This window comes from Melanostigma gelatinosum (genome assembly GCF_949748355.1).
Source record: "Melanostigma gelatinosum genome assembly, chromosome: 16".
NCBI classification, from domain to species: domain Eukaryota; kingdom Metazoa; phylum Chordata; class Actinopteri; order Perciformes; family Zoarcidae; genus Melanostigma; species Melanostigma gelatinosum.
Genome location: NC_136649.1, coordinates 16,521,322 through 16,543,034, shown reverse-complemented (window position 1 = coordinate 16,543,034; position 21,713 = coordinate 16,521,322). Strand labels below are relative to the sequence as shown.

The window sequence follows — 21,713 nt, the reverse complement described above, 5'->3', positions numbered from 1 at the left end:
GTCACAACTATGTTGGAAACCAATCATGGTCCAATAACTCACACGTTTGACGTGGTAACCTGAAACATCCACCACACAAATACACAGAATAGACTTTTCAGTGACGTAGAAGATATTTTTCTCTCCAGGAGTCAACATTTTGAAATTGAAAGAGAAGGCCTATATGTCATTTTAGGATTTAGGATTTTTTAACTGGGTAATTCAGCGTTTTCGTGGAAAACCCATAACAGACACACACATTATTGAAAGTCCAGTATTTATTTTAGAAATAAACATGACTGGAGGGGATGCTTACCAAACATAAACAACCAGTCACACCGTACAGGCCTCATGCTTATGGTCTAATTTTGTAGGGTTTTGTATCATATTTCCGACCAAAAGCGGCACCAAAAGCTCGGTATTTGTAAGCAGCACGTGAAGGCATCGCTTCCTGTGAAAGTGGGAGGTGGATGTTGTCAACGTGACTGTCATCAAGCAGCGGTAGAGGGGCAGAGAGCAGAGTCGGAGCTCCGCTCGTCTGGATCCGTGGGACGTGGAAAGTGGGGAGACAGGCAGCCAACCTCGGGGTTCAGCGAAGATGGAAATAAGTCGTTGTTGTCGAATATCTTCTCCGTGCGCGTTCAGCGCCGTGTTGTGACGTTCAGGGCAACTTAACCACACATTGTGTTTGGCACATTTTGGCGTGTTTTGGAGCCCACCAGCGATACCAGCTAGCTTTAGCAGCCCGCCGCTGAGACTGTCAGGCACACAGGTACAGGAGAGGAGAGGAGGGCTCGGTGACAAAGGAAGGTGGCGAGGCAACGATGAACCGCTTTCGGAAGTGGCTGTACAAGCCCAAGGTAAGTTATGTGTGTCAGCTCTGCAGCCGGGCATTTCTTATGCATCGCTTTGAGGATAGCTAGCAGACCAGCCGACCAGTGAGGCTTTCTCATCTGCTGACGTTAGCCTGTGTTCCTAATGTTACACTGTGTTAACCAGCAGCTGCCCCTTTGTTGTTGTTGTTGTTTTCAAGCGACGAACAATGTTACAGCCTGACAATGCAAACTGAATTAAACTGACTGCTGCCTTCAGCTGGCATTGTCATGATGTCAGGTGTTTTAGTGATTTTCTTTGTAAAACCATAATATTAATGATATAATATCAGCAACATCAGCAACAATAATGATACAATGTTAATAATAATGTCATTACAAAATAAGAAGTTAGTCAAATGTGAAATATCGTAAATATTCATTAAATATAATAACAATTAAAAGTAAATACATTTTATGGCTGCAAGTAATTATTATGTTCGTTATTAATTAGCTGAAGGTTATTTTGTCAATTAACTGATTGATTATATGGTGTATAACATGTCAGAAAATAGTTATTGCTTGTGTTGTCTTAATTTACTTTCACACAATACAAAGAAAATCAGAAAAAAACTCACAACTGAGAGGCTGGAACTTGGTAAAATGTTTTTCATTCAAGCTAGAAAAAGTTATTAATTGATTATCAAATGTTTATTTAAATATCTTAATTGTTTCTGCTATGGGTTTGTTGATTGCAGAAAACATCCCAAACTGGATGCATTGTTTACATGAGCTTCTTTGAATCAAGCTCAAAGTGTGGAAACATGCCTGAGACAGCAGAAAAAGTATTGGAGGCTTGACCGCCTTGTTAAATGAACAGTTTAAATATATGCCAACCGCAGCACTTTTTTTTCGTTAGAGTGAATGCAAATATTTCTCCAGGGAGGGAACTCTTGTTAACTTTTAGGTTTTAGGAGGAGAAATTACAAAGCACCCTACTTAATGCGATAACTGTATAAATCTGAAGAAAGTAATCATTGATCAGTTTATAATTTCCTTTGTGCTGTATAATCAAACATTGAGAGTCAGAGTTGAGTAACAACAGACAGTCACAGATGCTGTTTCAAAATTGGATTGAGAAACACTTCTAGAGAATTGTGAGCTCTGGATGTTGTAATGTTTAACATGGGTTCACATTCTGTATCATCACCTGGACCAAATGACTCATATTCTCTTGTTGGAAGGTTTTTTTTAAATATTTGCTGGGAAGACTGAGCAAATGTTCCAGTGAAGCACTTTGTGAAATGATGCACACCACTTGTACTTGTACTGCACACAGTATTCTAATGCAGCCTCTTCTGGAGGATGAGGACATACGGTTGTTATCATCAACTGCAGAGCATTTATATAAAAAAACATTAGAGATACAAAAAAATAGATTTCCTTAAACTTTTTGTGCTATTCTTTACTTTTGAGGACGAGGTTTTCTTCTCACATATCCAAGTCCAGAGCAGGTCATCGGGCCTGAATAACACTAGTGTGTTTATTGTTTGGCATTCTTTTTCAGTATATTGGCATAAGAGCTGCACATGAACCGTTGATCTTGCATCATAACGGCCATTTCTATTGATAGAAATGGAGGAAAATACACTGCAGCCAGCCTCTTAAACAAGTTGGTGACTGTCGCGCATCGTTGTGTTTCTTGGCATAGAATATCAGATGTTTTGCTTAAAAGGTTTGTCAACATGTATTTCTGATCGGCAGTACAAACTGATAAGTCGGTCTCTCTGTTAATAGAAGACAACTGCGTTTCCATATCAAAGAACAGTAATTATGAGTTTTTGCGACAGCGGTGTCAGACGGTGTTACAATAAAATGCCTGTGATTATAGATTGTCCGCCTGCTCTTGACCACATGCACGCACCTGCGTCACTCTTCTTTTCTCTGTTTCACCATTTTGCTGTCGCAGCATTTTGGCGGCCCATTGTTGGGGTCAGGCCTAAGTGTCGGGCTTCACCAGAGCATTGTCACGTTCACGAATGACCAGTGACTCTGAAGTGCTGAGCTATTGCATCAGCGCCCTTTTTTCTGCCAAATCACAGCCATGGTAGGAATTAACAGAATCACACATAAGTCTGTGGGTTTAAATGATCAGTTCTGCTGAGGAGTGAGGAGAACAGTGATACAAGCCTCTGTGAGGAAAGGAGTGAGGAAAGGAGGGCTCTGATCACAGCAACCAAGCTAGCATATATTTCAGTGGTAGTTAAAATAAATCATAATCTGGCATTGATAGTTGAACACCGCATAGCATTGTCATTTTGCATCTACAGTAAGCCGTTTATTATTGATCCAATGCTCTCCTGGAGACAGAAAAGTGTTGAATCAGCATGTTCCCTTGACTGAAGCGGCGCAATTGATATTTCCAGGACTGCTCTTTACTTCCCCAGATAAGTCCCACCGAGGAGGACCTTCTTTTGCCCCTTCTACCTTCTACACAAGCCCTCCCCGGCGCGTCAGAGAGTAGTGTGCAAGCTGCCGGACATAATGTCTGTTGACTCTGTCATCAAAGTGCCAACTTCTGGAAGAAAGATGGCGTAGGAATGGTTTGCACTGCTCATCTGTAAGGCGGTGGGGATATTTTTCACAATCCTTCTCAGCCTTTAAACTAGTTTGTCTGGTTTGTGTGTGAACGCCTAACCTTTATCTCCCAAACTATCAACAAAGGAGATTTTACTCATCGCTGTAGGTATTTTGTGTAATAAGTTGACCTTTGACTCTGCAGGTAAACATTGTAAGTAAATAGGCTTTGGAGAGGGTGAAATCAGGGGAGAGACACATTCATAAAATTCTGCTCCAGCACAAATCCCTGCAGTCCCAAAAAAAAAAAAAAAAAGGCGAGACCTGGCTCAGGTTTCTGCGCAGCCAAAATGGCCACCGTGTCCTCACCTCTCACTCGGGAAACTTGCAGAGTGAGAGGTGGCGTGAAAGAGAGAGAGATGTCAGGAGGGTAAACCTGTACACCTCCTCTGTGTGCTCCTCTCTTGGTTGTTATTCCATCAGGCATTCAGGAGCTGACCTTCAGCTCCACCTCATCTGTCAGGGTGACAGGCTCACAGCTTGCACCAGGCTGCTCTCACCCCCATCTACAGGATGCTGCTAATTTGCCTTTCATCCCCCCCCCCCCCCCCCCCCCCCCCCCTCACCGGCCAGTTTAGAGCGTGGGTAGCTGATGCTTTCTGCACTCGTCCTTGGCGAAAATGTCAAACAGATATCGGCGTGTAACAATGTAGGCTTGTTAGCAAGTGTAAAAACCTGTGTAATGCAAAAAGGCCTGATTACTTTCATAAGGTCACCCGACATCTGACCGGTCACTGATTCTTACTAACTGATTATTTTCAGAGGAATATAATGAAATCATGGTCGTCTTAACAGAGTAAACCTTAAGAAAAGTTTGCAAGTATCGGCTAGTTTTTCAGTGTAACTTACTAATTATACCTTTTTATTTCTTCAAATTCCATTTATTTTTTATGTCATTTTATGTCAACAGTGTTATTTATTAATATTTTAGTGTAGCACAAACGTGTCGCTGCAAAAGCTAAATGTATGTGCCTTACCTTCTTATGCAGTACGTCCTTATAGATCTGAATGATGGATTGTGTTGTAACGTGCTCCTTATGCAGCTTTCTCTGTAGTGTGTAGATATTAAAATAAAAGACACGCTTTGGCTGGCAAAACATCAAACCACAGTTAGCAAGGTCTTCTGTTGGCAGTCCTTATGATTGCACTGCATCTGAAGGTAAGTTGTACATCAGGGAAAAGATGATATCTAGATACATTAAATCCATACGGGTAGTGGACACAGTAACACAGCCTGTACAATGTAATGTAAACCAACACAGTATTACAGTACGACAAGTAGGTTTTATTTTCATTATCAATAAATCTGTCAATTACTTTGTTGAATATTTAAGTAATCTAGTGTTCTATGACATGTCAACAATGGACAGAAATGGCCATCACAATTCCCTAAAGCCCAAGTTTTCATATTCCAATGTCTTGTTTCCTCCAAGCAACAGTCCAAAACCCAAATGTATTCAATTTGTTATCCTCTAGAAGACTAAGAAAACCAGCAAATGTTTACATTTGGTAGCTAGAACCAATGAATTTTGGGATATGTGTTTAAAAATGTAAAGGAGTAAAAGTGTGGTCTCATTGTCAAGCCGCCATAAAAGATGCTTTAGAGATTTTTGTCTTCACTGTCAGAAAGTGGACCCGACATGTTGACAGCTGATGGTTTCAACAAAGCAACTCATTTTTACTTATCATTCACCCAGAAGCCCCTTTTCCTTATGTTGCCATCTGTGTACTTAAGATGCACAGTTGGATTTTAATTTTGAGGGAAATGTTCATGTATGAAGAGGAGCTTCTAACACTTGGTCAAAACAGCAGTCATAGCTATGTGTGTCTGATTAAAACAACAACTAGAATATGTGGGGAAGGCGAGGCATCATTAGAGTTATTGATGACCACGAGCTCACCTCTTGGTGATGCTTTGTAATAATCTGGGACTGCTATTGAAAACCCAAGACACATTTTCAGGTACTTATTGTTTCCCCCTGAACTCAGTTGATGATCATTTAAAAAGATATAGTATTAAATTAAAGACAGATACCTCTATGTATAGTTCCATCAGAGCATCACTTCTCTTCCTGGGACATATTTTGTCATTGGGTGAATCATGGCTGTTGATTTCCTCAGTAGGCCTCGCTGTAGTGGGTCCTACTGTTGTTTTCATGATTTACCTCACCTTGTCTGCCCTTCATTTGTCATCCGTCCCTCTCCTGCTTTGTTTCGGTGAATATTGCTAACGTGCCATTGCGAGACCGGAGAGCAGGTGAAGCGAATAGGGGCCCGTCCTCGCATTCTGCACTGCTGGCACGGAGTCGATGGAAGAGGGAACGGCAAACTGCTGAGCTAAATATGAAGCCTCGTTTCTGGAGTTCTTTGCGGAACGTCCCGTTCTGCTTACCCACCAGCCGCGCGGTAATTGATTTGGTGTCAGCTGCCGAGATTTAGAGAGCTGACCCTAGCGCAGATTGAGACAGGCCCGGCGATTGAAGGCCTTTTTTAAATTCATTGCAGGAATCGGGGTCCAGGGTGTGGGGAAGCGATGATTGAAAGAAAATTGCTGTGGGAGAGAAGAGTGAGATTTAAAGGCACCGAAGAAAATCACCTTGTCCTGGTATCGACTGAGAGTCTGCACTCATTTTCTACACCCAGTTTCTCATTGGTAATAATCGGTACTCTCTCCGGTTTAAAAGGCTTAAACTCCTCTCTTCATTGTCACCGATGATAAACAAACCATTCAAGGTGCCCTTTGTCTATATTATGAGTCTGACTGTTCTAGGAAGAGCCAGCAACCCCTTCTGCTTTGGGCTCTGTCTTATCAGCAGGGGAGAGGGAAGGGAAAGGAGGCGAACAGTAGGCCTGTATTTTTGGCATTCGATTTTGGCCCTGGTTACAGTTGGCAGGAGATAAGATGAGAGGATGTCTCTCTTTAGCAGCTCAACTGTTTCTACCTACTGGACTCTAAAACATGGATATTGTAATTCACATTTTAATGGAAAACAGTTTGTGTTCAATCAATGGATATTGAAATATCCCCCTCCTGTAGTTGTGGTGAGAGAGTTATGAAAAGATGTAAAGTCAGCAATGTCTTAGTGATAGACTGGTATTTTAAATGTGCCTTTTTAATGAGTGAAATGTAGTCCAAATGACAATGTTCATACAAGTGCTTGTCTGGGAAACAGAACTGCTGCTTGTTTATCGGTGCGATCCCAGTTGCACAAGCGTGTCGACTTGCATACATTTAATCTCGGCAGACAGCAATCAAAGATGTGTGTTTACTCGCATGTACTGTACAGCTGTCATTGGGGGGGGGGGGGGGGGGCGATGCCAGCTCTCACTCACTGTTAGTAACAATGAAAGGAATGTGGACAGAATTAGCCTGACTGTGTGTCATGCACTTCTTCCGTTGTGAAAAGTGTGAGTCCTAATTTCACAGAGAAATCACGAGAGGTCGTAGTTGGGTTTGTTGGAGTTACGTTCTTAAATGTTAGGCATGCCTGTATCAGTAGGGTGCATGCATCGACACCTCGTGTCATCTCTTCAGAACTCATACACCATCTCGAGTCACAATTTAACAGCCAGCTCTGGATTGTACAACCAGATTATTTATTGCATAATAACTTCCCTGTGATGGGATGAGGGATGTCCCCTCATGTCACCACACATTGGGGCATCCTGGACACAACCCCCCCCCCGTGTCACCTCAGCCTGTCATATTAAACCATGAGCCAGGCACACGCAGTGGTCATTGCTTAGAGACCAAATGCCAGATTAGGGCAGCCCTCTGAGAGGAGACGAGCACACAGATTATGCCATCAGTCCAGATGGGCAGACCACTCTGAATATATTGAGTCAATGCATTTTAATCTGTAGTCTGCTTTGGATCCAGCTTTCAGATGGTTAGTGCAGACGTACTCCTCCTCAGCAGTCTGTGATGAGTGCTGAAACCATCTTAAAATGTGAACGATTGGAGTTTATGGCCGAAAAGTCACCATCGATAACTTTGTAGCTGCAGAAAACAACACTGAGGTCAGAAAAGAAACTCCTGATGCAAGCTGAACACGAACAGAATGACTCAACACAATTGAATGCACTTAAGCACAACACTGCATTCTCCGAAAGATTCTACTTTTTATTCTGCCAAACTTAATATAATGGTCGAGGAAGTTTCCTTGTTTGTTACCAAAACGATTCGCTTGCTCTTGCCTGGGCTTTTATGCTGAGCCCTGAATAATAAATAAGGTGATGAACTGTATATCCGGCTGCTTTTTTTTGCCGGTCTGCCAACTGACTGAATGAAGCAGAGTGAACTGGTCTCCCCCCCCCCCCCCCCTCTCTACAATATTTTCCTCTGATCCTTGGAAGGCAGCCAGAAGGCAGCAAATTGAGCCTGGAATAGAGTATGGAGGCCAGAGGCAAGGTTTCTCATAAGTCCCTTAAGTGGGCTCAGTGTGCACGCAGCGACGCTATGGACGTTCATGAAGCACTCGCCCGACGGCCTCCATCATCCGCGCACTCTGAATAGAAGTGAAGTCCAGAATCAGCGGCTCAAGGAGAACGCTGGCTGAGATGGTGAAAATGTTGATGGTACAGAAGCAGGCAGCTCTCAGTAACTCGCTTCAATAAAAGTCTCACTGTCATCGCCTGCTATTGATTTACCGTCAAACAAAACGGACAGTCACTGTCAAACGGTGTGATTGAGGGGGCTTAAGAGTAATTGGCACTGTGGATGCAGTTATGGGAGCCTAATAGTCTGAAATGATGGGTTTGTGACCGCATTGGACAGAGTTCTTGAGTCATCTCAAAGGAGAGTGGCACGCCACAGGGGACAGGAGCTGAATCTGCTGAATCATTTCCTCACTAAGGCGAGGTCGAGCTGTTGTTGGTGGTGATGACACAAGGCGCAAGTTCAGAGGCCAGATCCCCAAATGTCCACTTTTGCAGACCAATTTTAATACTTTTTGTAGGAAGGTATTGTTTTCCAGCTTTTTCATTTTAACGTTACCTTTTTCTGTCACCATATGTTTATTTTTCTCAGTCTGGAGGTTTATAAAGTTGCAATTTCTAGCTTTTTTTAATCGTTGCAATCTTTTTCAACCATTTACTCTACTCTTGCCAAAGCCAAAACTTGTATTTTATGACTTGTATGGCCTCATCAAACAGCTTCCCTTATGGTAGCCATTGTAGCCAGATGTGTTATGGTTGCTGTATGTTATTGGATGTTAAAATAGCATTACGATTTTAACTTTTGCTGTGACCCAGGATGCTAACCTAACTTACGTTATTTGGCCCTTCAAGCTAACATTATTGGCAGAATGTTAAGTTGTTTTTGTGAAATGTAATTTAAACCCCCCCCCCCCCCCATTAACCCAGTTAATATACAGCATTGTAATCAAGTGTTATGTGTCTCATTACCTCCTTTAGTTTTCACTTTAAACGGGGCATATTTTATTTTCATTATATGTATTAACAACATGAATTACTTATCAATGAAATATAATTAAGCTAAGGTTGAGCTCACAAACAGCTGTTGCTACTGGTGGATCAGCATGTCTTGAATATTTCCTGCCTTGGACTCTCCCCCCATGATGCAATGCTGCAGGCATGTTCTCTCTTGTGTGAGGAATGCAGCAGGAGGAAGCTATAGGATGGCGTCCGTGTCAAACACTTCTTTTCTTCCTCCGCCAGCGTGTCGGCTTATATGCTTCAGAAATGAATGCCACCACTTTGTGGGCCGTGTTGTGCCTTTCTCCAGAAAACGGTCTTCCGCTGTCTCCCGCTCTTGTTTCCTGTTTGCTCATCATGGCATTTGTATCATAGGCTCACTCATTGTTACACGGTTGTGCAACGTCCAGTCAAATCTGACTCCTGACCGGTGATATCATTGCCTCGCTCACTGCTCGGAGACTAAAGTTGGATGTAAAGATGAATACCTCCTTTGACAGTGGGTTTGTTTGCTTCCCTGTTTAATTAGGATTTCCGTTGTGCTCATTTCCCGTTAGCCTACACATTCAGAGAAACCCACTCAAATTGATTTTACACTGTTGTAATGCCAATGCAATGATGAACATGACCATTTACAGCTGTAATACCGTGGCGGCCTATCCCCATTCTTCACAGATTGTTTATAAATAGAGCATGTATGTAACCTTGTTAAAAAAGAACACTTGAGGAGAGTGTGGATCACTTCCTGTTGCCTGCTGTAATGCAGACTCAGAGTTGCCTGTTTTAGATTCGATGCCATTTTCTGCATTGCTCTTCCAATTTATTCAGAAAACCCGACATGACAGACGTCAAAATTCACACTCATGAACAACGTGCAGAAATATTATTGATTTTACTTTGTGGGACAAACCAACTCAAGTGTCTTTGACCAAGAAAAGACAATCTGCTGTAATCCAGCGCTGCTGTTCTGTAACTCATCCTCGCGCAGCTTTGATTTGAAAACTCAACTATCACACAGTAAAGGACCATACTAGTTGTTCCAAGAACATCACATTGAAATAACATAAAGGTGGTCAAAATATAGCCTTCCCCATGTTGATTATATTTTAGTGACATATCTCAGTCCTCCAAATATCCTTTAAAAATACAAAAATGTCCCTCCTCACAGTAATAATGCGACAAGTACCCGAGCTGTAGGTTGGATCTCTGTGTTTTCTCCTTGCTGCTTGTTTCATTATTAATGAGAGCGAGTGAGGGAACAGCACCATGTATCATATTCAGAGAGAGGAGCGAGGGCCCACGGGGAGAGCATCACGCAACAGGAAGCACTGCAAACTTCAGGGAAAAGGTCCTGTGAGAGGTTTCGGTAAATCCCAGTGTTCGGTTTGACTTCATGAAGTATGTTTCCAGGCAGTTGACGCGTGCATTGGCAGGCAAAACGATCCTGTTTACCGACTTCCAGTTTGCACAGTCATGCCGTCCTTTCTGAGTTCATCGTGTCCCTGTGGTTTGTGATCATGCACGTCGGCATGTGGTCGCCATTTTAAAAACCATTAACCATTAACCATTAAGGATGTTTGTGTGTGAGTGCATACAGTGTTTGTGGGTGTGTGATTAAAAAATATTGGTGTCTTGGTCGTACTGCAAACGTATACTTTTATTTTGGGCAGGTCGAAGCAATACGAATGATCAATTGCTGTGTTTACACTTTTTGGCGCGTCAGTGTCACTTCCCTACCTTGTGTGTTGTTGCTGTGTCTGCGCTTCACTCGGCAGTGGAGAGATTTGCTGCGCTATGCTGCCCCCCCCCCCCCCCCCCCCACACACACACACACACACACTCTGAGGGGTGCATGGTGGGAGATAACGACATCAATCCTCTTCGGGGGCCAGCCTCTCTAATTACACTCACTCTTCTGGGGAGCTTTCACACTATATTAACCTTTGTTACCTCCTCTTGTCAGGATTATTGCCATTTTTTTATCACTTGCCTTACCATACCTCCCATACTTGAAAATGTGTTTACGGGTGAATGTTTGTACGACCCGTGCCTTGTGTTTCATGTGTTCATAAATGGCCAGAATACCTTGGCAAATGGGAGAACAATCTGTTGTGAAGATGGCCTCTACAATGCCCTACTTACCTGATTTTATTTTTGTCCCGATACAGATTGGAAGTATGTTGCTGTGTTATGCTGTTGCCTGGACATGACTGCTCCTTCTAAATCACTCGAACTCAGTTTCACGGTTTATTTGCAGGAGAATACAGTTTATAACTTAAAGCAGAAGGTGAATAAAAGAGTTACATTCACTGTTGGTTGTATCCAGAGTGGGTGAAGCTATGCAGACATAAATACTCCACCTGTTAACACCAAAGTGTTGTTGTTACCAGGAGGCCTGCTGAACACAATAAGTAATTCATGTGTTAACGTGACCACAGTTTGAACAGAATAGAGCTGGTTTCCTTGACAATGCAGCTGTCCATGACAGACTCTGTGATTCACTCTCGCAGAGCTCTAAATAGGGTGCATGACAATTCCCCCCCCAGCACTACACATTAAACCCAGTGTAATGACTGAACAAAGGTCTTTCCCCTGAGCAACTTGTAGACCTGACGGACAAAACAGAGCACATCTAGAGTGATGTTCCTCACTCTGTATTGTTGCCGGATTTCCTCAATGCGTGACATCAGTTACTAAGTTTTGCAGATGAAATTAATAATTGACGTACCTTGTGAAGTAGCAGGCTTTGGACGCTGCGGAGTTTATTCATATCTCTCACAGCTTAGTTAGGTTCTGTTTCTGTCATCCCCTGATAACAGAAAGCATGTTGTCTCTCGACTTCCAAGTTATCCTGGCTTGGCTTGGCCCTTCTTCTGGTTTGAGTCAAATAGAAATCTGGTTTGCTTTGATATTCACAACTTCCCTCTGCTAATATTGTGTTGTTCTGAGGTGTAAGGTTGGCTCAGATGATCTGTTGTCTGTGTCCACAGTTTAAGAGCCAGTTAGTAAAATGCACTTTGCTGTGATCTGAGGAAAGTTCACAAAATCCAACATATTCAGATGTCTATTCGGTTTGATGGCTTGCATGTGATGTTCGGTTATCAGTCCAGCAGCTACAGCTCTGGTGAAGCGTTGACAGTGTGTCTGGGACTGAGACTCACGGGATATGTTAACACACAAACGAGATGATCACTTTGCTTTGTTAAATTGATGAAGTGCTCGAATTCTAATAACCAGCATTGTAATAGATACTCACTTATCCAGTGACAGAAAACCCCAATGTCGTGTTTCAGCTTTTTAGTAAGACCGACGAAAGAAATCCAAAATGAGAGAATATATTGTCTCAGAATCATCAGGCTCTTCAAGAACAACATTCTCTGGTTCCAGCATCTCAAATGTGAATATGTTTCTTCAGTCTTCTATGATGGTAAACTGAGTACTTTTGGGTTTGGGGCTGTTGGTCATACATAGTTGGCGATGTCACCCTAGGCCTGAGGACATTGTGATTTGTGACACAGTCGATGAATGAGCGAAGCACACGCAGCATGTAGACGGGTCGGGGGATGTATTAAGCCCAGTTATTAATCATCACAGCGATTGTAATGTATCGTGTTGTTTTCTGTGCATTGCTTTGTCTGTATTGTTTCTCATCAACAGCTATTGAAAGTGACGTCCTTGTGTGTCTCTGTGTTTTTTGAGCAGAGGACGGACCCTCAGCTCTTGGCCCAGTTCTACTACGCTGATGAAGAGCTGAATCAGGTGGCCACTGAGCTGGACGGCCTCGACGGCAGGAAGGACCCTCAGAGATGTACCCTGTTGGTCAACCAGTTCCGCTCTTGCCAGGTCAGCAGCGAGAAACCAACAAAGTCATCATCTCTCTGTGTCTTTCATTTCATTAAGGATAAAGTTCAGCCTGTTATTTCAGTCATTCATCATGAATAAAACATACAAATATCCCTGGGTTGGAGTAGAGTTCAACGATAGGTTCACAGTATTTAAAGTCAGGTGCCCAAATGAACACTAAAACAGGTTTTGCTTGCTCTCATCGTTCCCCCTGTTCAAGCATGTGAAGGAATTTATTTTAATGGCGGAATGATTACAACACCTGACTGAGACATGGATTCCTATGTTTATTATAAATTATTTTCGTTCTCATAACCACCTGACTGGACCTTTGGCTTTGACCTAGAAGCTAAAATAGACACCACGCTTATCACCCCCTTGTGGATACAGACGTGGTGACATGGCTGTTGTCTTACTCCGCATTGCTTGGCCCGGGTTCTAACATCAAGCAGTGTTGCTGATAAGAGGAGATAAGTAGACTTTGTTTGGACTGGGCTGTGTGTGTCATGTGAGTTATTGGTAAATGGTTCCTTACAAGAGCGCCTTCTTTGGGTGAGAGGCATTTTATAACCGGAGCTTTGATGGAGGTAATTGTGTCTTTTTGTTTTTACTCTATGAATGAAAGTGTATGTTAAGTTACTGTATGTGGTGATACAGGTTCAGTTGTGGTCAGGGCTGAGAGGAGCGTCGAAGGTGATGCTGTGCATGAGTGACGGCTGCCGTGCTGCATCACGCTGAGGGAGCTGGAGGCGGTGGAGGGAGGTCGTCATCTGGCCCGTTGTGCCTCAGCCTCCCCCCCCCACTGCCTCAGCACACAGGGGAGAACCACTTAATAAGGTCATCACTTGATCCCCAACTGTTCTGTCTGTTTCCCCTCCATCCTTCCCTCTGCCAATCTGTCACCTTGCCTTTGCCGTTTCTTTCTCTTCTCTATGTTCTGAGGCTCTTCTTACTTTATTTCAGAAGCATTTGTGTGACTAGCTCTTGTTAAGATGTGTCTGTACCTCAAATTAGTCTCCGATTTTCTCACCCTACAAGTTGCAGTGAAAATGATTAATGATTCTCATCACTTGTATGTTCAGGGTCTTTTTCAGTAGCGCGCATCCTTCCATGTGTTTTTTGGAGAATGAACTAAGCAGTACGATACCCCCACAGCCTCGAGGCCCCAAGAGTCGAGGGCAAGTGCACTCAAGCCAAAAGTTTGCACTTGAACCTGCCACTGCTGCTATCAGCTCTTATTCATGGGCCTCTGTGGGGGGTTGCTGGCATGCCGGTCATGTTATGTCGGCACGGCTGTTCTTACTGTGTGTGTGTGTGTGTGTTCGAGATGGACAAAGATTGAGTTTGGTGGCGTACACAAGAGACGGAGGGAGATAATAGCTCAGAGATGATGAAAGGAGTGGGAGGTAGGCTATAATAAGGACAGAAGCACAGGTATCGCGCCAGAGTCCCCTAACCTCTTGATGATATGAAACCAGCAGCAGTGAAGGTTGTCATCGATGTCCCCCGCTGGGAGACGCTCACAGACAGTGGGGTGGTACTTGTGCCGGGCCGAGATACACACACACACACACACACACACACACACTCACACACGGCCATAAAGGAATCAGTGGTTAAGCGCTCCTTCTCAAAGCTTTTTAATCTTTCTCCTCGGGGCCAGCAGAGAAAGACGCAGTGCTGTGCCTGACAAGATTACAGTGCACAGTGCAGCTGCGGTAGAGGGAAAGGCTCATTGTAAGTCATCGTTATGGCTGTTGTACATGCCAGCGGCACATAAGCTCTTGATTAGCTCTTGCTGCGTGTGACACTGCATTTTCACTGCTAGAATTATGGGCTTAAGTTTTGTGTTTTTTATTGAGGGAGAATGTAACTGCAAGGGGCCATAACGGTCTCACGCACTTGTCAAATTGTTTTCATTCACGTGCTAATCAATGGTCTTTAAACGCTGTAATACAATGGGCGTTTAGATGAAGCCTGGATTATTGACCAACATCAGCTCAACGCTGAGAACATTGTTTTTCAGGAACAGATTTTCACTCGCTCGTGTTTATCCCGCCAACTAGTTTGTTCAATTTTGTTTTCTGTCACTCCTTTTTTTTTCCATCTGCAGGATACTGTGTTGAACATTATCAATCAGATCATGGATGAATGTATTCCCAACGACCGGGCCAACAGAGACTTCTGTGTCAAGTTCCCAGAGGAGATCCGTCATGACAACTTGGCAGGGCAGCTGTGGTTTGGGGCCGAGGTACTGTATTCCCTCGAGCATCCGTCCAGGACAAAACAACCTCGCACAAGTCCGACGCATGTGCATAAAGATGTTGCATTTATTTTTACAAATGAGTGGTTTTTTTTGATTGTCAAGTGTGCCATTGTAAACATATGTTTTCTCAGTTGAATGATGATTTATGATGTTCTTGCGTAGTGTTTGGCTGCCGGCTCCATCATCATGAACAGGGAGATAGAGAGTATAGCAATGAGGCCCCTGGCTAAGGACCTTACACGTAGCCTGGAGGAGGTACGCAACATAACCAGAGACCAGGCCCTGAGAGACCTCAACTTGTACACGGACCGCATGAAAGACGCATTGCGACATTTCGACGGCCTTTTTGCTGAGTTTGAGCTCAGGTAAATGAAGGGCCAGACATTATTGCCAATTGTAGCAATAAGATGAATCCACATTTATCTTCTTCAAAGACTCTTTGTCACAAGATTGCCAAAAAAGAAACGACAAAGCATCGAATGTCATTACATTCCAACTTTCTTTTTCTTCCATTGACAGTTATGTGTCAGCCATGGTGCCTGTGAAGTCGCCCAAAGAATACTATGTACAGCAGGAAGTGATTGTGCTCTTCTGTGAGACTGTGGACAGGTGAGTTTACTGCTAGCTTCATCTGGAATTCACCACAAAAAATATCTGGAAATAATGTTCCCCCCCCCCCCCCTTCTGTTGTCAAAGGGCCCTAAAGCTGGGCTATCTCACACAAGACATGATCGATGACTATGAACCCGCACTGATGTTTACAATTCCCAGACTAGCCATTGTATGGTAAGTGTCGGCTGTCCTTTCCATTCTTCCACCCACGTCCTTGTTGTCTACCTTCTCCTGCCCTCTCATTGAAATTTTGAACATGTTTGAACATGCCGGTATTTTTGAACATGTTTCTTTTAGTGGGCTGGTTGTGTATTCAGACGGACCTCTCAACCTAGACCGAAAAGCAGAGGACATATCTGAGCTCTTCCGGCCTTTTCGCACTTTATTAAAGAAAATCAGGTACAGTCCTTCAGTAAGGAACATCACAAAAAAATAAGTAAGCTTTCAAAATTATCGTTTTTCCTGTATCAGTATTTCACAACTATCTTGCAATTATTTTGCAGAGACCTGCTCCAGACCCTGAGTGATGAGGAGTTAATGACACTAGAAAAAAATCTGTGTATCACTCAGGACGGGGACTTAGACATAGACCAGGAGCAGGTCACAGACAGCTCACCAGATCCGGTCCAAGAGAATCACTCATCCTGCAGCCCCGCTAATGACACCTCCAAAGGGGAGAGTGAGGGTGAACAAGAGCATCTGGCTCCATTTGTCTGTCCCAGCCAGGAGGAGGAGCTGACGGAAGTGGAAAAAGGCTGGGAGGAGGTAGAAATGGGAGGGGAGGAGCAGGAGCAGGAGCAGGAGCAAGGCCTGCTGTGTGAGGAGGCCGAGGAGGCCGAGTTGGCCTGTTCCATGCAGTACGATGAGGAGGAACTGGAGCAGCTCAACATGATGGTGTACCGCGTGGGGGACGAGATGTCCACCTTTCTGTTGCCTCCCAGCCAGGGTCAGTCACCCGCACACCATCCCCACAGAGGAGAGGCAGGAGGCTCCAGTGGGTCTTCTAGCACTGAAGCCTCTCCCCACAGGCTCCTGGTGGGCCGGGGAAGGACAGGCATCTATCTAGAGGAGGAGGACAAGGTCTTCTTCATGGAGGACCTGGACGCAGCAGGAGACGGCATCACCAGCATTTCAAGAGAGGCCTGTCGCTGTATCACCTCTCCTTCCAAAGCACCAGAGTCTGCTCGTCCTGTGCAGCGCAAGCTGGGACCACAGCCACCCTCTGCCAGCAACGGTTGGTACACTGAAGCCCAGTCAGAGCAGCCATGCCCACAGCCACGCAGCCAGAACACACACTGTCCTAAAGCAAAGCGCCCTCCTTGCACTTCCGCTCCTGGCTCTGAATCTTTGCCTTACGCCAATGGATGGGAGATGGGCTTGGAGGGGACAGCGTCTGAAACGGCGGAGGTCATCGCCCACCGTATGGGCGGGATGAAGCTGTCGGCCACGGTCATCTTCAACCCTCGTTCCCCCAGCTTGACAGAGCAGGCCGTGGACAAGCTGCTGCTGCCACGGCCTGCTCCCTCTGAGATTGAGTCCTGTGGCCCTCTGGTGGCCACTCACTGCCTGCTCAACTCCTGTGTCTGTTGTGGGAGCTGCGAGGATGGCCATGAGGACGCCATCACTGCAGAGTCTACTGGACTTGGGTTAGGCCTCGCCCTGGGATTGGATAACCACTGTAAGACGGCAGCCCCCAGCGCCGTCTTCCAGTCGGCCGCTTGCCGACTGCCCCAACAAGGTCACGAGCTTCACAGCAAGGGTGAGCTCTCTCAGTTGACTCCCCCTTCTTCTGGCTGCTCTGCAGAGAGCCTGGACGAGGATTCAAACTCCCAGCTGTGTGAGAAGTGCCTGGTCGTGTCTCCGTGGCCGGGGCATCACTCTCATGACTCTGACTCCAGTGGAGGGGATGGACCCTCCCCGTGCAACGAAAAGAGGCAGCAGGCCACTGGAGGCCGACAGAGGGACCAAGAGACGGAGAAGGACAAGCCCGGAACTAAAGACTTGAAGAGGGACACCAAAGAGGACAGCATGAGGAGCTCCAGGTGTGCTGTCATTACTATGAGTCCTTTAACTAGCTTTTTGATTTATTTGGGGGACGTAGGATCTTTACACAATCTTGCATCAACGTAAATTGTTTTATTTCACCATATTTCGTCATATTTTTATTCGGTTGCTTTCATCCATTGTCTCTGGTTTTGCACTTTGCCTTATATACACCATTGTGTTTGTGTTTATATATTTTTTTCTGTACTGCTGTTATTCATCCTCTTTTATTATTTGTTTGGTTGTTTTTAGTTTTCAGGGCTCTCCCCTCAGCTCTGTGTCAGGTAGTGACTGTGAAAGTGTGTCGGTCACCACATGTAGTCTGTCAAGCAGTCCATACACTCCCAGGTAACTCATCACTCATGAATGTGTGTGTGCCACTGTTATATTTGTGAATGTCTTTTTCCTGCCCACGCTCAAAAAACAAATACCGAAAAACTAAGTCCTTGCATGAAAGATGAAAAGATGCATTGCTTGTTCCAGTCTTTATGCAGTCCTTTGTTCACATTCAGGAGTCGATTGAAGTGTCAGTCACCTCTTCCCATATGGGCTACAGGTGACAGCATTCATTTGCCTCCTGGCTTAGACTGTAGATTTAATTAGACCGATGTTGTAGTATTGATCCCCATGTACATTCTGTACAGAATATCTAATAGCAGCATTTTCCTGACAATTTGTGAAATATGTAGGGAGTGGATTTGTTTGCTTTTATTTGATATGCTTTTTTTTTTTTCTAATAAAGCATTTTTAACTTAAAGATGACAGTGGGTGAAATATGATTTGAATGTCTTATCGCCACTCCCTCCAGCCCCGTCAGCAGTCTGACCCCCAGCTCAGGGATGTCAGAAGACCTGGACCATCAGGAGATCCAGCTGGCCCTGCAAAACGCCAAGCTGGCCGCCAGGAACAAGATCCGATCGCGCTTCCACAGCAGCAGCGACCTCATCCACCGTCTCTTTGTTTGTATATCAGGTAAAAGCTCTCGCACGGTTGCTGCCGCTCCGTCCACCGCTTTGTCTTTGCCTCATTTTGATATCCGTCATGTGTTCTGGTGTGATGCAGGTGTTGCTGATCAGCTGCAGACCAACTATGCTAGTGACCTTCGCAGCATCCTCAAGACTCTGTTTGAAGTAATGGCAACCAAGTGTGAGGAGGGAGACGACGATCACCAAAAGAAAGGTGAGGAACTTGTCTTATGTTAGAATATGTTACAGTGCATTGTCCCTTATTAATATAATATACATAATTCAGAAATGCCTTAGTATCACTAAAAAATGGTTATCTCAAAAATGTCTAAGAGTGTTTTTATTGGCTTTTAACACAAAAAACAATCAATCACACACTATGCCGGTTTCTCCTTGTATGGTGTCCATCAGGGCCTGTTCTCCGTAGTGCTGTGCTGGAAGACTGTGCCCTCTGTCAGGAGACCATTTCCTCTTCTGAATTGGCAGCCAAGGCCCGGGACGGCCACTTCGAAGGTCAGAAAATCCACTGACGGACCCACTCAGAGTTCTGTTAATCGGTTCCTTTTCACCCTTTTTTTTCCTGCAGCAGACGGGCTGATGGTGACTGTCCTACCTTGTGTTAACTGTTTCTCTCTGTGTAGACCCTCCGGACTGGGTCCCAGATGAAGCCTGCAGCTCCTGCATTGCCTGCAAGGCTCCCTTCACTGTCATCCGCAGGAAGCATCACTGTAGAAGCTGTGGAAAGGTACGATGTCTCTTTGTCGGAGGGAGTCTAGGTGGCAGAATTCTCATGATGTGTAGGTGATCAAACTGGTGATTCATACGTTGTGTGTCGCCATCATATGGATAGTAGCTGATACATCATATACCGTGTCATTTCAGATCTTCTGCTCGCGCTGCTCTTCCCATTCTGCTCCTTTGCCCCGGTATGGCCAGGTGAAGCCCGTTCGGGTTTGCACACACTGCTACATGTTTCACGTCACACCCTTCTACAGCGACAAGGCCGGCATCTAAATCCACATCGTCACCCAAAGCTCACAGTCCGCCACAACAAACATATGCAACGGACAGATCCAGGGCTGTGAACAAAGCAAATGCCACATGACTCTGGTATACCGACTGGATCGTCGTCGTACCTGCTGAGCAAGGCTGCGGTGTGAGGCCATTACAGATTACAAAGCAGAGACGAGACACGCAGCCACGAGTGATGATTCGACCCGTTTCTGGTGCTTCGGAGGGACTGCCAACCAAAGGGTTTGATTTCAGTTCCCAGCCAACACACAAGAAGGATTTACAAATGCTTGGCTGATTATAGAGGTGTAAAGGAGAGAGCGGATGAACAGGCGTTAACAGATTTTGAACTGGCATTGTGCAACAGTCCTCTGTAGCAGTTTGCAGCACAAAATCAAAACGGGCCTCCTTGCTTGATTTGTTGCTTTAGGTGTAAATGAAAGGACTTGTGACATATTTTCTTATGCTTTTGCGAGCTTCCTACATTTGTGCCAGGGCTCCCACGGGACTCGGATTACTCAAAAGAATGTAAGTCATGAAAACCATGTAAATAAGGATACATCTGGTAATAGCTACACTACAATGTCTCCAGTTAACTATTTGCTATTTATATGGGAACTGGAACGCAAACTTCCCCACCATTCTACCAGTCCTGGTAAAGCAACATGAAAAACAGACAGCTTTTATATTAAGATTCTTTCATGCTTTTTAATGGCAATGAATGTGTAATTCTTTATCACTTTGTGAAAAAGCGTCACGGTTCCAACAAGTTTGACCGATCAGCTCTTTATGGCAATGGACTGTGCCCACTGCTTTTACAGTCGCACCGTGGCATGTTAAGTTTCCTCTGAGGACCCCGCTGCACACTGAGATGATTTAAAAGGGATTCTCTAGTCATCGCTGTCGGGTCTTGAAGTGAAGGTACGATGTCTCTCTAGTGGAGAGTTGACCGCTCTTCGCTCAGTGCCCTCATCACCATGTTGTGTACAATTTGTTCTGAACCAGAGGCCTTCTAAGGTGCTGGCCTACGGACTACAGGCCGATTGATGCCCATTGATTTCTCTTCCTACTCGCGCTCGTTGTAGTGCAATATTACTACTAACTGCAATGGTCCTGCACATTTTAGAGACGACACTTGGCTATTTTAAATTGTAGTTATAGGCCATTTCCGAGGCGATAAGCTGTGCTGATTTGGGTTTACAAATAATTATTTCCAGCTTTGACTCTGGTGGTACTGTTGGACAGGATTTTGCTCCCAAATTCACATAATTTGCACCTGACTTCCTTTCTGCTCTTGAATCTGCTTCCATTGAATGACTACGTACAAAGTATCTTCCATCATGAAACAACAGAGTTTGTGTGTCTGAGAGTGGCCCGTCAAACAATGGACCTTTGAGCAACATCAATGAGACATCACATCACGTCCATTCTGCTCCAACCTAAAGCAGTTTCTCAGGCATTACATAATCAAAATCCTTCACTACTCTTGGATCAATTTTATTTCCATCAAAGAACGTATGAACTCACTTTGAAAAGGTTTTTTTTTTTTCCTTTTATAAAGAACAAAACTAATGTATGCAGCTATAATTACTTTTATGTAAAATACAAGGAATCATGCAGTCATTAAACGGTTATTGTTTCAGAGTTTGGTCTTATTTTGTAAAATTAATTTCCATGATAAGAGCTGTGTAAAATATTCAACAAACAAATAATGTTATATAGTTTTAAATGCGATGTATATTGAAATAAATTACTTTTTCCTGTTTAAAATGTTGACTGATAACATCTCCACTTTATTTTTACAACAAAGTCTCTTTGAATTTCTGCTTTTAAATGTGTCAGTAGATTTGTGTCCTGCATTGATCTACGTACTGTCTATTATAGTCCAATAATTTAAAAAGGGGGCCAGGTCCCGGTAATGTCATACTGATGTACAGCTCCACAGAAAATGTATGAAATCTAATATGTCAATAGTGTGGATTCAAAACTTAAACTTCACTTTAATTGCTGCATACTTTGCATACATACATGAACTTTGACCTCTGCATTCAACCCATCCTAAGCATTTTAGGAGCGGGGCTTGTTGTCTCACTCAATGACACTTTGACA

The 21,713-nt window shown here is 44.2% G+C and overlaps 1 protein-coding gene across 1 annotated transcript; it reads left to right on the top strand.

Annotated features, from left to right (window-relative positions):
- The first annotated feature begins 554 nt into the window (after positions 1-554).
- On the top strand, positions 555-21,291 carry zfyve28 (zinc finger, FYVE domain containing 28). The gene is made up of 14 exons (XM_079286264.1): positions 555-839; positions 12,567-12,707; positions 14,821-14,958; positions 15,136-15,338; positions 15,493-15,582; positions 15,670-15,759; positions 15,883-15,984; positions 16,089-17,627; positions 17,881-17,976; positions 18,437-18,600; positions 18,691-18,807; positions 19,005-19,106; positions 19,235-19,338; positions 19,476-21,291. Exons 1-14 carry the CDS (start codon positions 804-806, stop codon positions 19,605-19,607), a joined length of 3,054 nt encoding a protein of 1,017 aa, XP_079142390.1. The 5' UTR covers positions 555-803; the 3' UTR covers positions 19,608-21,291.
- The last annotated feature ends 422 nt before the right edge of the window (positions 21,292-21,713 follow it).